We start from the raw sequence: 15,595 nt of genomic DNA on the forward strand, positions 1-15,595 counted from the left end.
CTTTGCCACCACAAAAAAAAGTATTTCTAATGGTAAGAACATGGTTATCCTGCTGTTGGCTGCTACATGAAAGAAAGAGCCGTTATGAACAACATCCAGACTAAATTATTCTTACATTGTCCATGTTGTAAAATTGCAAAACTTTCAAGGCTAGGAAGAGGCATATATTACATTCAAAATGTAGTTACTGGGTAATGTTCGATATTCAGGTCATCACTCTTCTGGGGTTTTTTTCATTTGTTGAAGACAGAAACTGAAGGCGAAATAAAATTGTCTTATTATACCGCCCATAATTTTTAAATAGCTGAACGTTTAAATCCTTGAAATTTAGACCTTTTTACTGCTTCTAAAATCTACTTAATTGTGCTTTCAGCTATAAATTCAGGGAGCTATTCATTTCGTGTTCATCCGGCTCCCTTTATCCACAAAGAGCCATTCATCTACATTAGTGTTTCTCAGAAACTGTGATAATGCATCCAAATGTGTAAATGTTTTCTGGGCAGACATAGCGCATATTGGCTCTCATCTTCATTTTGAGGAGCTTTTGACACTGAAATATACATCACGCTGGCTCACGCCCGACAGGCAGACTGCTCGTTTGTCAGTGCTTTATTATTGGCCGCGGTGAACTCCCAATAGATAATAAACAATGTTCTATGCAGCACAACAGCCAAACACAATGCAAGATCCAAGCCACCCCCACCAAGTCTTTTTCGATTTGTTCTAAGCAAAAAAACAGGAATATTATCGGGATTGTCATTTTTTTCCCACAGTCTTTACAACTCTACCTGCACACTCTCTTTCTCCACCGTCCCTCCACCTACTGCTCAATTTTTTTAGCCTCTACCTCTCTGCATCCAGTATCCTTGTCTGCTTGTGGCTGAATTGTAAGCTTTCCCTGCAATACCAATTATTGTGCCTTGCTCAGAAGCAGAGAGCAGAGGGGTGAAATCAAAGATTTGTGAAGCACAGCTCTTTAGCACTTTGCATTGGCTTTTTTTTTTTGTCCCTGCATCACACATCTACTAGTGCTGTTTGTGAAGTTCTGCTCCATTACTGGAGCCTGTGTAATCCTAATGCCATTCTCACACTCAGACCACCGAGGCACAGATAACAAGCTTACATGTCTGCATGCCCTGAGTGGGAGGATAAATATATCTATGGCAGTCTGGGTCTTATTTTTCTTAGTTTCAACCATCATTCCCAACACCCATTGTAGTCATAGGCTGCTGATTATAAAAGATGGACGTAGCCACTGACGTCACCTTTGTGGATTCCTCTGTGGCTTTGGCTTGTTTTCAAGAACCCTGAGCAGTATTTGAGGGGAAACTGCATGGTGATACCATAGCAACTTGTCAGTCACAGACTTAAAACTACAAAATAAAAGCATAAACACATCAGAATAAATATTTACATAGTAAAAAGTGATAAATAAAGCAAGATTTGCGGTGATTTTCTAACAAATTTGCATACATTCTGACTTAACTGATAAAACCTCACAACTATAATAGAATCCTTTGGCAGAGAAAAATAATATTTAAGTTTTCTGTACAATAAAATATTGTTATTGACATTTTTTTAAACAATTTGCCACAATAAAACAGGGTGTTAATTATTTGTCTGACCTTAAAAATCCATTATAATCCTTGTTGATATTTGTTTATGTCTTAATAATGGCTATAATTGGCAGAAACTGTGCAATTAATTTTAACCATCATTTCCCCTTTACTTTGAAATATATGCACTTACGCAGAGAACATGGAGACACAGACACATGTACTCATAAATGAGCATGCAGCAATGTCATTGTCATAATAGCCACTTTTGAGTGATGAGGAGAAGGAGCATCGTATTGACAGGTTTTGTGAATATCTCACACTTCCTTTGCTTCAAGCTTTGATCACAGCTGAGCAGCCCTTATAGGGCTCTGCTTGTCAATCTGTTTTCTCTGTATTTTAGTCACAACCTCTACTGTTTTGTTTTTTTTCTTCTCTGCCTTGATGTTTGCCCTGTGACCCAATTACATTACACAACACAAACTACAAGGAGCCCCCAGTCACACACTACTGTCTCTCTCCAAATGTTTTATTCTTAGTTAACCTCTCCTACAGGTTTCTGCCCCTGGCTGACAGGTATATGTTGTAGGGTCTGACAGCTGACAGTCATAGCTGCCTGTCCGCTGCCTACAGGAGTGTGACAGAACAGCACCGTACATCTGTCTCAGCCGCAATGAGGACACGCTGCCTTCTGCACAGTCATCTGAACGCCCATATGTGGGAACAGAAACGCACTTCCTACGACTGATTCATGCAAGCCGTGAGCCGTCATACTCGCAGATATACACAGGACTATATTTCAGCCCCAACAAGATGCAAAAACAGTCAAACATGTAATACCTGATACATAAAAATGCAAATTGATTTATTTTTATAACTTTGCCAAAAACTGTGAGGATTAATCCTCGGGCTCTACCATTTAACAAATAAGTATGGTAAATTGTTTTGACCCAAACCAGTGTGTAAAGAGGTGATGCAGCTGCTTTTTCAGGATTCTGTCAAAATACATTAGTGTGTACGGTTGGAAATTCAAAGGCTGTTTGGCAGTGAATATGTAGGCTTACATCAAGTCAGCAAATAGTGGCAAGCTCCAGATGGTTTTCTTTTTGCTAGCTGTGGTTGATCCAAAATGCACAGAAAAGCTGGAGGTCTGAAACAAAAAGTTTGTCCAAAGTCTGCTACTGCCACATCTACTACATCTAATAAAGATATATATTTAATATAAGAAAGAATCAGCAGTAAGTCAAATGTACATGTCACTGGGCTATGGGAGGAAGCTGGAGTAGCCACAGGAACCATTTACATGCACAGAGAACATGCAAACTCCACTTAGATGGAACCCATATTCTACTTAGGCAAGGAGGGGTTTTGAGTTTATTTGAGACCTTTCAGCTATTTTTCAAATCTCACAATCTTGTTTCAGTCACGTCAATATATTTTTTTCTGTTTTATCCACATTCCCCAGGAGATCTGTAATTATCTGCAAGTGCTGTTTGACAATTAAATCTCGATTCTTGCTTAAATATAACACCCCCCAAAAAACAAAACAAAAACAAAACATGGCAGCGCAGCACAGGTTTTCATACCAACAATCAGAGCAGGGGTCAACCACGCAGGATTGTTAAGCAGATACTATGATGGTTTAGCATTGCATCCAAACAGAGCCGCGGTATATTAGTTACTTGTGTTGGTCTGAACGTTGTAGGGATGTCACCAGAATCCGTACTTAAGGTACCTTTTGATACCAAATTTGTGAAAATGCTGCAGGCCTTTTTTTTTTTTTTTTTTTTTAAACCAGTTTCAGGATTGGCTTATTCTCCTATGAAATGTTCAGTCTGTCAAAGGAGCAAGAGCCATTCAGTTTGATTCAGGTGATCGGATTCAGAATACCCTTTCTGCCCTTCTGCCTGCTGTTTCCACTCTTGTTAGCGTCTCCATCATTCACGCTTTGTCTTTTCCTCTCTGTCCTTTTTACTTCACTATATGTCCTTTCTGTGACCTAAGGACAGTACGATAGGCAGCGAAGACGGGCACCAAACTGCCATGAAGATTGGTTCATGACCCAGACGTGGCAGAGCTGATCAGCTTATAAGCCCACAATACGCACAAGCTAGACAAAGAGTCAGGGCAAGAGCTCTCCTTCTAGCTTCTTCTGCAAATCTTTATTTTATGTAAGGGCTCTTGACACACAAAGTCGACCTAAAAATACTAGCACCAACAAAGATTGTTTGATCAAACACTTTCCCTTGTGTCATCATCCTTGGATTTTTTTTCCCCGTCTTCAAATATGTACAGAGAGCAGAAGACAGACTAACTTACTGTCAGCTTCTGTGTATGTTGCGAACTTGCATGGAAACATCTCATTAGGGTGTGTTTGTATTTCAAAGAACATTGTGGAACAACAAAACTAAACTAACTCACCATGATCCCAGATCAATGAATCTGTGTCATTATGAATTTCATTATGACAGTCTAATTTTATGCTTTTGAAGCGATTATCATTCAGACATAGATGAGAGAGATTGATTTATTCAGCTCCCTGCAGGAAGAGAGTGGGAAACTATTTACTATATATTTCAGATAAATTTATTTTGTGTTAAGCTAGGTCACTGCATAAACTATATGGACCTCGATCAGACCGAAAAGCCCTCATCAGGGCTATGAAGTACTTTTTTAACTTTGTCACAGCTGATGTTGAAAACTGTGACCTGGACACTTTAAAGAAGGCCTGTTTACTTCTGATTTTACTTTATTCACTTCTCCTTCATGATCTTTCTCTCAATTCAGTTCACATTTTCATACTACGGCAAACACTGACTTTGACTCAGGCGCAGGACGGCACAGATGAAACAGGACCGCTATTTAAATTTGGAGTATATTGCATTTTTTAGGCAGTTGAAATAGTCATAAAGAACTGTTTGTGTTTATACTGCGTATATCGAGTTTCTCATCTTCTGTGGATATTACAACAGCCAATGTGACATTTATACCTTGTTTGTGTTTCAGGTACCAGGACATGAGAAGACAGATTGGCTTTGAAATCAGGGATATGTGGTACAATCTAGGTAACTAAGCTCATTCCATGTGTCGCTATCGATGTTTCACTTTCAACTGATAAAATCCCTTTTATGCATGAATTTACTTGTTGAAGCAGTGTTTTCTCAGTTTATCTTTATTATTATCTGCCAACCAAGTAACATGTCAATCCTGCAAGGTATATGTTAACAGTCGTGTGTTAATTAGTGTTATTTTGTGCAGTAAGAGAGAGACACGGCAGTCAGATCTCGGTGGAGTGAGATTGTTGTATACAGGGATTGGAGTGTTAAGATTTTGGCATTCATGTCTACCGTTTCATTGCAACCCACACCATCTGATCCTCTTAAATAATTTCCCCCAGGGATCAATAAAGTATTCTGATTCTGATTCTGATTCTAATTAGAGCTTTCCACTAGATTCGATTGATTCATTTTCTGGCCTTATTATACCCATTGCTTTTTTTTTTTTAACCAAGGTGTTTGGTTTTCACTTATTTACTGCTTGACTGATGTGATGAGAGGAGATTTGCTAAACATCAGAAGACACATTTCCTTATTGTTTGAAACTGCAACTGTTAAATCTGGATTAAGGATTATCTATGCCTTGTTACCTCACTTATGCTATTTGTTCTGTCAAATTTAAATTCTGCAAATGAGCTGTGCAGTTAGGTTGCACTTACATGTTCTGTTCTCTCTCTCTTTTTTTTTTTCTTTCCTCTCAAAGGGCCCCACAAGATAAAATTCATTCCGGAGATGGTGGGTCCTATCCTGGAGATGACACTAGTTCCTGAGATCGAGCTGCGAAAGGCCACCATCCCCATCTTCTTTGACATGATGCAATGCGAGTTCCACTTCACAATGCATTTCCAACGGGTGTGTCATTTAAAACATGAACTACAGCTCATCTTTACTTAAAAAAAAAGATTATATGTAAGATGAAAATGAATATACATGTTCATTGGCCAATTTATTAAGTACATCTTTCTACTACCTAGTTGGACCTGTCGTCTTAAGCCTCCAGATTAAAGATGCTGGAAACGTTCTTTAAAGATTTGTTCTTTAAACGGCATTTTCACCCAGAGAAGTGGCACTCACTGGCAATTTTGAAATACCCTAGAGATGGTCTTGACTGTGTCTACAGTCCTAAATGCATGGAGTTATTGCCAGCTGTTGCAACTGGCTGATTACATATTTGCATCAACAATCATTTGAACAGGTGTCCCTAATAACTTGGCCCGTGAGTGTGTATATGCAGTGCATAGTGCGTATAATCAGCTATGTCATAGAAGACACCTACACATGTATATATGGGAAAAAGAAACTTTTTATTTTTATTTTTTTAATTATCGCACCTATTGATGTTGGCTTTCTTTCTTATTTTTAGTACATATTACAAGATATTTTCTGGATGCTCTTAGTTTTTCATCTTTTACTAATATTAATATTGTAGATGATAAAATCTTCAAATTCATTGGACAGGTACATGAAGAAATATTATTTTAATTTATGAAGTATTCACTCACTGGTGCACACCTCCCAACTTTAGTTCGGAAAGATGTAACTGAGTTTCTTGCTTATTGGAAACAAGGTTTTAGATGAAGCGAAACAATAAAGGAATACAAAGGTAGAACACAAGTAAGGAAGAAGTTTTGTAGCCCACAGCTTACTTGTAATTCTGCAAATCTCATTTTGTTGTGCTGCGATTATCAACAGCCATGGTAAGTGGAACTTAATGGTATGCCTCGTTACAATCCAAAATTAAGCCTTTCTGCATGAGGAAATCCATTTGGTTACAGCTGTTCTGTCATAAAATTTCACAGGCTGTTTTCAGCTTTGGGATGTTTTCTGAGAGCTGCCGAAATACGTGATGTGTACTTCACTTCTATCATAGTAAAGAAACACAGCACTTTCCAAATGTCTCTTTGCTCGCTATTGTAGTCTTGTGAAAACCAAAGCACTCCAATATCATTTTTACTGGTTGCACAGCCGTGTCCTTTTATAGTGAAAGTGTGCAAAGCTTTTATATCTTCTGTCTGGATCAGGATCATTTTGGGCGATTGCTACTTTCCTATCATTTTCAATGAATTGTGATCAGTAACGTTTTGATTACAATTGTGAGAACTAGTATATTTCCTGTACTAGTTCTCTCTCTTTCTCTGTGTGTTATAAGTCCTTGGCTTTCCAGAAAACAGCATTCATATCTTTTTCTACTTTGCTGCACTTTTTTTTTTTCCTTTACTCATGTCCAAGACACACGTAAATCAAAAAGTCAGTGAAAAAAGGTTTGTTTCAGCACAATGAAATTCACTTTTTTATACAGCTGCTACATACAAATATTGGAAAAATAGATCCATGCATCACTGTCAGCAGATACAACAACTAAAGAGCAAAAAGTACAGGCAAGGTGTCTCATGATGCAACTTTCAGTTGTGTCCTAATAGAATTTCAACAGATAAAGAAAATCGGAACCGGCTCACAGCCAGTTCTGTTGCAAATAAGGGCCGATTTAAGTTGAAGCGTAAACCCTCACAGCTGGGTTTGTTGGAGAGAGAGAGAGCAACAGGGAGATGGCGTTAATGAATTGAAAAATTAGCTACACTGATTATTTACGCCTGCTCTGTCTAATTGCAGTTTGAGAACGAGATCATCACCAAGCTGGATCACGAGGTGGAAGGGGGCCGCGGAGACGAGCAGTACAAAGTTCTCTTTCAGAAAATGTAAGTGCTGATTAATGGGCAGGATTATGCCATTCATTTATATCATTCATGAGCGTAACCTGGCTTGGGCCAAAGCGAGGAAAACAGGCTACCCCAGTGATTGGCTTCTTTTCAGACAACTAAGAAACAGATGTACTTCCTCTATTAAGAAAGCTAAAACAGAATATTATCTGTCTGTCACCACTGAGAACCTAAATAATCCACAGAAGTTCTGGAAAATCATTAAGTCTCTTTCAGTGAGTAAAAGCTCCCACGCTCTACCCACCTATGTTTTTAAGGATTCTGTTCCTGTTTATGATAGGAAGGAGATTATGAATTGTTTTAACAAGCACTTTATATCTTCTGGCTCTTTGTTTGACTCTCTGAACCCAGTCTCTGTAAAATCTGGCACAAACCTTCCGGTGTACACTGGTCAGCCATTTAACTTTGTTCCTTTCTCTGTGCAGGAGGTCTGTAAAGCTCTTAAACTGTTAGATCCTAGAAAATCTCCAGGGCCAGACTTACTAGATCCTTACTTCTTGAAACTGGCAGCTGATTTTGTAGCAGAGCCTCTCACAACACTTTTCAACCTCACACTGGACATGAATAAAATTCCCTCAGTATGGAAATCAGCTTTTGTTGTTCCTCTATTAAAAGGGGGCGACCCAGCAGTGTTAACTAATTACAGACCAATATCTAATCTATCTGTGCTGGCCAAAGTTCTTGAAGCTCTTGTGTGTGAGCAGTTAAAGGAGTTTTTGCACATCAATGCCATTTTATCTGAATATCAATCAGGCTTTAGGAAGAATCACAGTACTATCACAGCTGCAATTAGAGTGGTAAATGATATTACTATTGCACTTGATAAAAAACAACACTGTGCATCCCTTTTTATTGATTTGTCAAAAGCATTTGACACTGTTGATCATTGTATTTTAAAACTTAGACTCTTCCAGTCAGGACTCTCTGAGAGAGCAGTGGCATGGTTCTCAAACTACCTCAGTAACAGGACTCAGTGCATTAAATCTGACGGTCTATGTTCTGACTTTGTTACAGTGCACAGCGGAGTGCCACAGGGTTCTGTATTAGGTCCCCTTCTATTTATCATTTACGTAAACAATCTTAGTCTACATGTGCCAGATGCAAACTTGCACTTCTATGCTGATGATACAGTTATTTACAGCTGTGGTTCAACTCTTGTCCAAGCCATCGACTCCTTGCAGAAAGCCTTTTCTGCTGTCCAGCACTCATTACATCAGCTTAAACTTGTTCTCAACGCAGACAAAACAAAGCTCATGTTGTTTTCTAAATCAAGGAGACGAGCCCAAACAATCCCATCAGTAACCACTCTTGAAGGTAATAAAATAGAGTTGGTTCACACCTATAAATATCTGGGAATCTTAATTGATGACTCGCTTACCTTCAAACCACATGTAGAGAATCTTGTGAAAAACCTGAAGTTAAAACTGAGATTTTATTTTCAAAATAAGTTGTGTTTCTCTTTTAATACAAAGAAGCGGCTTGTTGCTGCAACATTCTTGCCTGTGCTGGATTATGGTGATATTCTATATATGAATGCTTCTGCTCAATGTCTTCGAATGGTTGATTCTGTGTATCATGCTTCTCTGAGGTTCATCACTAACTGTAAATTTCAGACTCACCACTGTGAGTTATACTCTCAGGTAGGATGGCCTGCTTTGGTAAGTCGGAGGAACTCTCATTTATACAGTTTTATATATAAGGCGATACTTGGGTTGCTGCCTTCTTATATATGTTCCCTGCTTGTAATGAAACATGCTGGTCGGTATTCTCTTCGTCCGCATGGTTACTTGTTGCTTTCTGTTCCATTTGCCCGAACTGAACTTGGTAAAAGAGCTTTTGTCCATTTAGCACCCTCGGCCTGGAACAAACTGCAGAAGGAATGGAAAATGACTGAATTCATTTCATTAAGTGATTTTAAATCTAAACTACGAATCCTTGAGGCCAAGTCCATAACATGCAACTGTTTCAATTAGATTGATTGTCATTTTAACTGACTTTTTATTTTATTTGAATTTTATTTTTATTTTATTTGTATTCTTTCACTTATTGTTGCATGTGTGTTGTTGCTGCCTGTGTTTGAGTAATTTCTGTAACTGTGAGACATCTGCTGCTGCCTATCTTGGCCAGGTCTCCCTTGAAAAAGAGGTTTTTAATCTCAATGGGATCTTCCTGGTTAAATAAAGGTTAATAAATAAATAAAATGCCTGAGCCTCTCGCAAGTTAGATAATGCTAATTGCAACATAGCACTTCTCAAAATAATCACAGTGTGCTGACGATCACAGGACTTGCCATCGCAGCTTGCCTGCATAATGTCTGCTTTCGGAGCAGATGCTAACTCTGTTTTAATGTGTAAAATAGACAGCTTCAAAGACCAGCTGTCAAAGACCATCTTAATACATACTTCACATTTGTTTCTCTGTGTCCCCATCCAACCTCATGACACAAACACCAGCTTACTGGAGCATTGCAGGAAGCACAAGTACTTGGCCAGGACGGGTGAGAATTTCGTCACTCTGGTGGTGCGTCTGCTGGAGAGGCTGCTGGACTACAGGACCATCATGCATGACGAGAACAAGGAGAACCGCATGAGCTGCACTGTCAACGTGCTTGTAAGATCTCTGCTTTCAATCCTGAATGCGCATAAGCCGAGTGCTGGTGATACATGCATAATTAGATTTGAACCCCCTGCGTGAAATGATACACATGAAATGTATAAATAACAATACAGGTAATTGTTTGTGTTATCAGCGCCTGGTTGTCTGTCATAGGTTATTGTTGCCGGTAAAAAACACCGTAATGATGTAGAATTACATACAGACGGCAGTAGCAGGCATCTCGACATGTCAGTGCATTAAAGTGTTATCCCTGAGCTGTTCATCTAAACCACCCTGTTCTTTAAAGTGACATTTCATCTGGAAGCACCAAAATGTCACTTTTAGCTCACATGACTAGGCATATTGAAAAGACTACAGACATATGGCCTATATTTCATATTTTATCTGAGCGAGTCTGCACTTTAAATAACTTTGGTTTCACTGAGAATGTGACAGTGAATACGACAGTGCCAGTCAGTGTACTAGGTGCTTGGATGTGTGCCCGCTACAAGCCCTGATACTGTTGGGGTTTTTTTTTTGGGGGGGGGGGGGGGGGGTTGTTTTGTTTTTTTAATTTTTAAAATAATCCACCAGTAACTTCTTTTTAGATAGTTAAACAGAATGCAACCATAGTTCTCAGTGGAAATCTGCTATGTCTTTTAAGCCCGTTTTAATGCTTTGTCTTTCTCCACAATGTAGAACTTTTACAAGGAAATAGACAGAGAGGAAATGTACATCAGGTAAGCTTCTGCGTGTTAACCATTTGTTATATTTGAAGCGTTTTTGTCCCTGTGAGGCATTTTAAACACTACAACATAGATGTAATAAGGAGTCTTAGTTGAGCTACATTTTTGCCTCCCAAAGATTAAATAAAGTAGGTCTCCAGAGACCCAGAATAAAATATTTGATTTTGATAAAATATGTTTCCCAGTCTGCAATCTTACCTGTCAGTTTTCCATCTATTTTTCAAGCGGTATTTGAACTAGAAGAGCCTGTTAAGACACATCCGTCTGGCAGAGTTAACCCTCTGTCTGTTAAAGTGTGGAAAAAAAACCCTGTCATGACCCATAAATCATTGCTTTTTTCACTGCCAGGTACCTTTACAAGCTGTGTGACCTCCATAAAGAGTGCGACAACTACACTGAGGCTGCTTATACTCTGCTTCTGCACGCAAAACTGCTTAAGGTACCCATGCACAAGGCCAACAAAAAATAAATGTTAACGTGCATTCTCTAAAATATCTGAAGCTGCACACAGAAACACTGAACCACTCTTAAGCTGCTGTCAGGCAGATGTTAAACGTAGGGTTAACGTGTCAAGCAAATGACTTGATTGGGCTGTATCCCTTTAATTCCAATGTGGCACATGCGACACCTTTTAAGGAGGCAAATTTGCACAGCAGCCTTTTATTTGCACAGCCAGTGCAAGTCACAGCTAGTATCTGATCTTTAATTAAAAAGAAAAACCTGCTCATGTTCTAAAACAGAGACAAAGGTAGCTTCAACCACCCTGGATACTTGAAGATAAATGTGTACTTTGGCGATCATCATCACCTCAAGCATCAGTGCAAGGCATCCCTACTTAAAGGTGCAAAAAGGGCATCTTTCTGACACAACTTAAATTGAGCACATAAATATTTATAGATTATCAAGAAGCATTTCTTTTATGTTAGTACCTTTTTGTTAGTAGTCATGCTCATAGCCTTGAAAGTTTCTATCTCCTGCCAAAAATACACCGGATCCACTTGCAAAACTCCTCATACAAAGAACTGCAGCGTCTATTCCCAGCTGGGGTTTGGTACACCCTAAATTTGAAGTTGTTCCTCTCTGCCTTTTATCCAAAATGGATGCATCCAACATCTCATCTGTTTTTGCATAAATAGCTGGCTGCTTCAGTCTTTGTGCAGGTCTCGTCAGGGAAGAGGAGGCTGTGACTAAATCACATTTTCCTCACTCGGGAGTCACAGTAGCATCTGTAGCATGAGTTCTATGTTTTATTATTATTATTGTTATGATTCTGCTCATCTACAAGTGACTGATCTTTATTCACGTCGAGGCCTGTGTAGACAAGAATGAATGAGAGGGAATGCCATCCATCCATCCATTTTCTTAACCCCTTATCCCATTTGTAATTGTCTGGAAGAGGGAAGTCTATTCAATTTGTCATAGAGTGAGAGGCAAGGTACACCCTAGACAGGTCAACAGTCCATCGCAGGGCTAACACAACCATTCGCACACATCGATTCAGCAATTATCCTACCATGCACAGTTTTGGACTTCACGAGGAAGCTGGAGTACCTGGATGGAACCTTAACACGCAGAGGGAGAACTACAAAATTCCAGAGAAGGAATGATTTATATATAATTCTGTATCCTCCAGCATTTATAGAGTAAGACTGGCTATAATTAGTGTCCCAGTAGAGTACTTGCAGCAGTGTAATAACATTGATGAATTCACAACATTTTCTTCATAGTCAGAGATGTATCAGCACTTGGGTTTTGTCGATACGGGGTCACTGCTCGTCCATGAATTACCAGAGATCCTTTTTAACATATAAATGCAGTCCAGCACTAAAGGATCAATAACGTAAGCCAAGTCTTCCCAGAATCCTTCCTTATACCACAGCAACGTGGTGCAATTTATTTTTCACCCATTGTCCGTGAAGGCTATGCAAATATTGAAGCTTTGCTATTCAAATGTGGCTATCACAATAACGGAAGAAAAAAAAACCTGGTCAGAGATCTTAACTCTTCAGGTTACTCACAACACCATAGAAACCAATTAAAATTGGCCAGTAATGAATCAGCCCTGACAGAATCATAGGATTACGCTTGCTGTACACAGAGGCCAATCAGATTGTCTGTCTTTCTGCCAAGATGCTATAGGCCGTCAGAAACCTTATTAGTCTCTATAGTGTGTCAACAATAAGAACAAAAGATTCTTTCATTGTTTAAAAATGAAAAAGCTTTTCTACTAAACAAGATTAAGTAAGTGTGTGACTCAGTTGTATCTAGTGTTTACACTGGTAGTAAAAGCCCAGCTTCTCTCTACCCTTGGAAGCTCCTGGTGCACTAATCTGTAGATTCTCATTCTAAATGCTTTTTATGGGGGGGGTTGATATGCTTTTTCTTATCTAGGTTTTAGATATTGAGGTCAGCATATGTTCAAGTTGAACCTATGAGGCAAAAGCTCAGGCTTCTAAGAACTCTGTTTCAGACACACACTGTTGTGCTGAACATCTCTAACATGGTTCTGCCAGGCACCGGCTGTGAGCACAGCTCCCCCTCCCACATCATGTTCAAAAGTTCTGTTGGTGAGGTACAACTACTCAGAAGACATTTGGCTTCAATGCAGAAGGAAAAGCACTAAAACGGCTGCAGCTAAGGGGCAGCACCGAGGCCCAGTATAAGATAGAGAGGGTTATTCTGAACTGCGAGTCATGCAACTCTGCTTCAGTTGCTTTGTGTGACTCAGTAAATATGGATCTCCGAATGTGCTTATAGTTCCCCTTTAACACTAAGCATTAGCCACAGGAATGCTACACTTTGCACTGATGCCATCAATGATTCATTCAGTATATACTGATATGGGTTTCTTGCAGAGTTGTTTCCATCTTGCATTGTCAAAGTACAGAGCAGCTTATAAAAAGAACCACACATCACTCTAACCCATTTACACTGGATATAAGTCAGCAATTGATTTCTTGTCACTTTTCCTTTTTACTCTGTATCGTATTGTACAGTGTTGACCCCAGTGCTAACGTGTTTTCTGTAGTGGTCAGATGAGGCATGTGCAGCCCACCTGACACAGAGAGACGGCTACCAGGCCACCACTCAAGGACAGCTTAAGGACCATCTCTACCAGGAGATTATTAATTACTTCGACAAGGGCAAGGTAAGGCATCCATACACAGTTACTCACACTCATAAGCATAAGTGGACATAATGATTTTTCCTCGACTCCTGAGATGCTATTTTTAGATGTTGTCGTCTCAGCTAAATAGCCTTCCTGGCTTGAAAAGGCAGGTTTTTAAGACTGAATGGAAGTTTAATGTGCTGTTTCTGCAGAACAGGCACTGATACAGTGATAATCCCCTGTTTTTAGTTTCTGCTCTTATGGATGAAGGCATGTATCCGAGCACACAATGTAGCTCTTACACGTTCCATTTAAAACCTCTTTTCTTTTATATTTCTCTTCACTGTTCCCTTTTCTCCTTTTCCCTCATAGCATGTCAGGGACTTGAATGCCATCTCGTCTGCCTTAGCCAGAAAAATCTTCCAGCTTCATAGGACCAGAGCTGCTGTGTTATTTTGGTGTATTGCCTGTTATTTGTTCCAAAGGAGAAAAGTGTTTTTCAACCTGCAAGCTAAGCCTGGAACTGAATCCGTAGGACTGAAGCCACAGCTTCTCAAAGATGATGTCCCAAAGCTTTGCATGTGTCATGAGTGTTGGGGTGCAGTCGCCACTTTTGGTTCTGCAGCCAGCTGTCACTCAGCAAGATGTGGCTAGGGAGACAACAGTTTGAAAGAGCTGTGGACAAACATGCGCATACAAACCCACCAGAGTGATCAGTAAGTGTTACAGTGGCTGTAAGAATACATCAGCACTCCAGAGAGAGTGGAGTTTAAACTGAGGACAGTACCATGGGTGTCAGATGTGTCATCTAGAAAGCAGTCCCAGATGGTGTTGCCACCACCGCTCTCACTGATGGGAGGCTAATGTGAATAGCAGTCTGGACTTGGTCCACCTCCAGGCTGCCCTATATCAGTTCAGCCCAATCTAGTCTGTCAGGAACCCACTTAGAAGCTTTTCAACATGTTTGATTGGTTCACATGTACCTGTGACACAGTTCACTGTACTGAGTCAAGGAAACATGCATGATGACACATTTTCTGCTTCTAAGGACAGGTTCTGGATTTTCCTTTCAGAGAAATGGGGGGAAAAGTGACAAGTTGAAGGGATTAATTTATTTTAGAAGGACCGTAATACCTTTGTCTGGGAAAGAGTAGCCGGTACCGAATGAATGCTTGATTTTTATTTATTTTATCTTATTTTTCTCACTATTTATGTATCATTTAGATGTGGGAGGAGGCAATCATTTTGGGAAAGGAGCTGGCTGAGCAGTACGAGAATGAAATGTTTGATTTTGAACAACTCAGTGCATCCTTGGTAAGTAATGTTATGTTGTTAGTTAGCTTTACTTTCAAGTTGCAAACTGCAACATTATTAGGAGATTATACTGACCTTATGCATATGCATGTTTAATGGATTTAATCAATTTTAGGGAAAGTGACAAAAAGATCAAAATGCCCTACAGAGTGCTTTTTAAAAAAAAAACCATTTAAATCTGGAGCATCAGGAATGTTGATATTCAAGACCTGCAGCCCGTGTCTGGAAGTACAAAGACATGACAGCTACAGACAAGAAGGGGCACTAAAAACTTGGGTTAACCCTTTATTGCACAAGTATCATACAAACCCTTTGGAGTTATTTTGCAATTTTAGGTGGAAGATTATAAAATTATTCTGATGTTTAAAAAAGGAAGGGTTAATATTTTGGAAAGGCCAAACCTTTTATTTTCCTTTTGTGTTACCAATTTTTATAGCAAAGAAAGTTAAATATTCAAGTTTGAGATTTTGAATTCTTTTGGACTGATTGTCTAATAACTGTG

The 15,595-nt window shown here is 39.4% G+C and overlaps 1 protein-coding gene across 2 annotated transcripts in view; it reads left to right on the top strand.

The window, feature by feature from the left end:
• Positions 1-15,595, top strand: part of dock1 (dedicator of cytokinesis 1) — a 204,070-nt gene that overhangs the window by 158,227 nt on the left and 30,248 nt on the right. For both annotated transcript variants that reach the window (XM_085416710.1, XM_085416711.1), the window contains exons 32-39: positions 4,563-4,621; positions 5,316-5,464; positions 7,223-7,308; positions 9,783-9,939; positions 10,624-10,664; positions 11,019-11,109; positions 13,699-13,818; positions 15,004-15,093. In XM_085416710.1, coding sequence (XP_085272836.1) covers positions 4,563-4,621; positions 5,316-5,464; positions 7,223-7,308; positions 9,783-9,939; positions 10,624-10,664; positions 11,019-11,109; positions 13,699-13,818; positions 15,004-15,093 — 793 coding nt within the window. The remainder of the gene's footprint in view (positions 1-4,562; positions 4,622-5,315; positions 5,465-7,222; positions 7,309-9,782; positions 9,940-10,623; positions 10,665-11,018; positions 11,110-13,698; positions 13,819-15,003; positions 15,094-15,595) is intronic.

The sequence above is a fragment of the Rhamphochromis longiceps genome, linkage group LG8 (assembly GCF_057381845.1).
Source record: "Rhamphochromis longiceps isolate RC_006_pf linkage group LG8, R_longiceps_female_GT1.1, whole genome shotgun sequence".
NCBI classification, from domain to species: Eukaryota; Metazoa; Chordata; class Actinopteri; order Cichliformes; family Cichlidae; genus Rhamphochromis; species Rhamphochromis longiceps.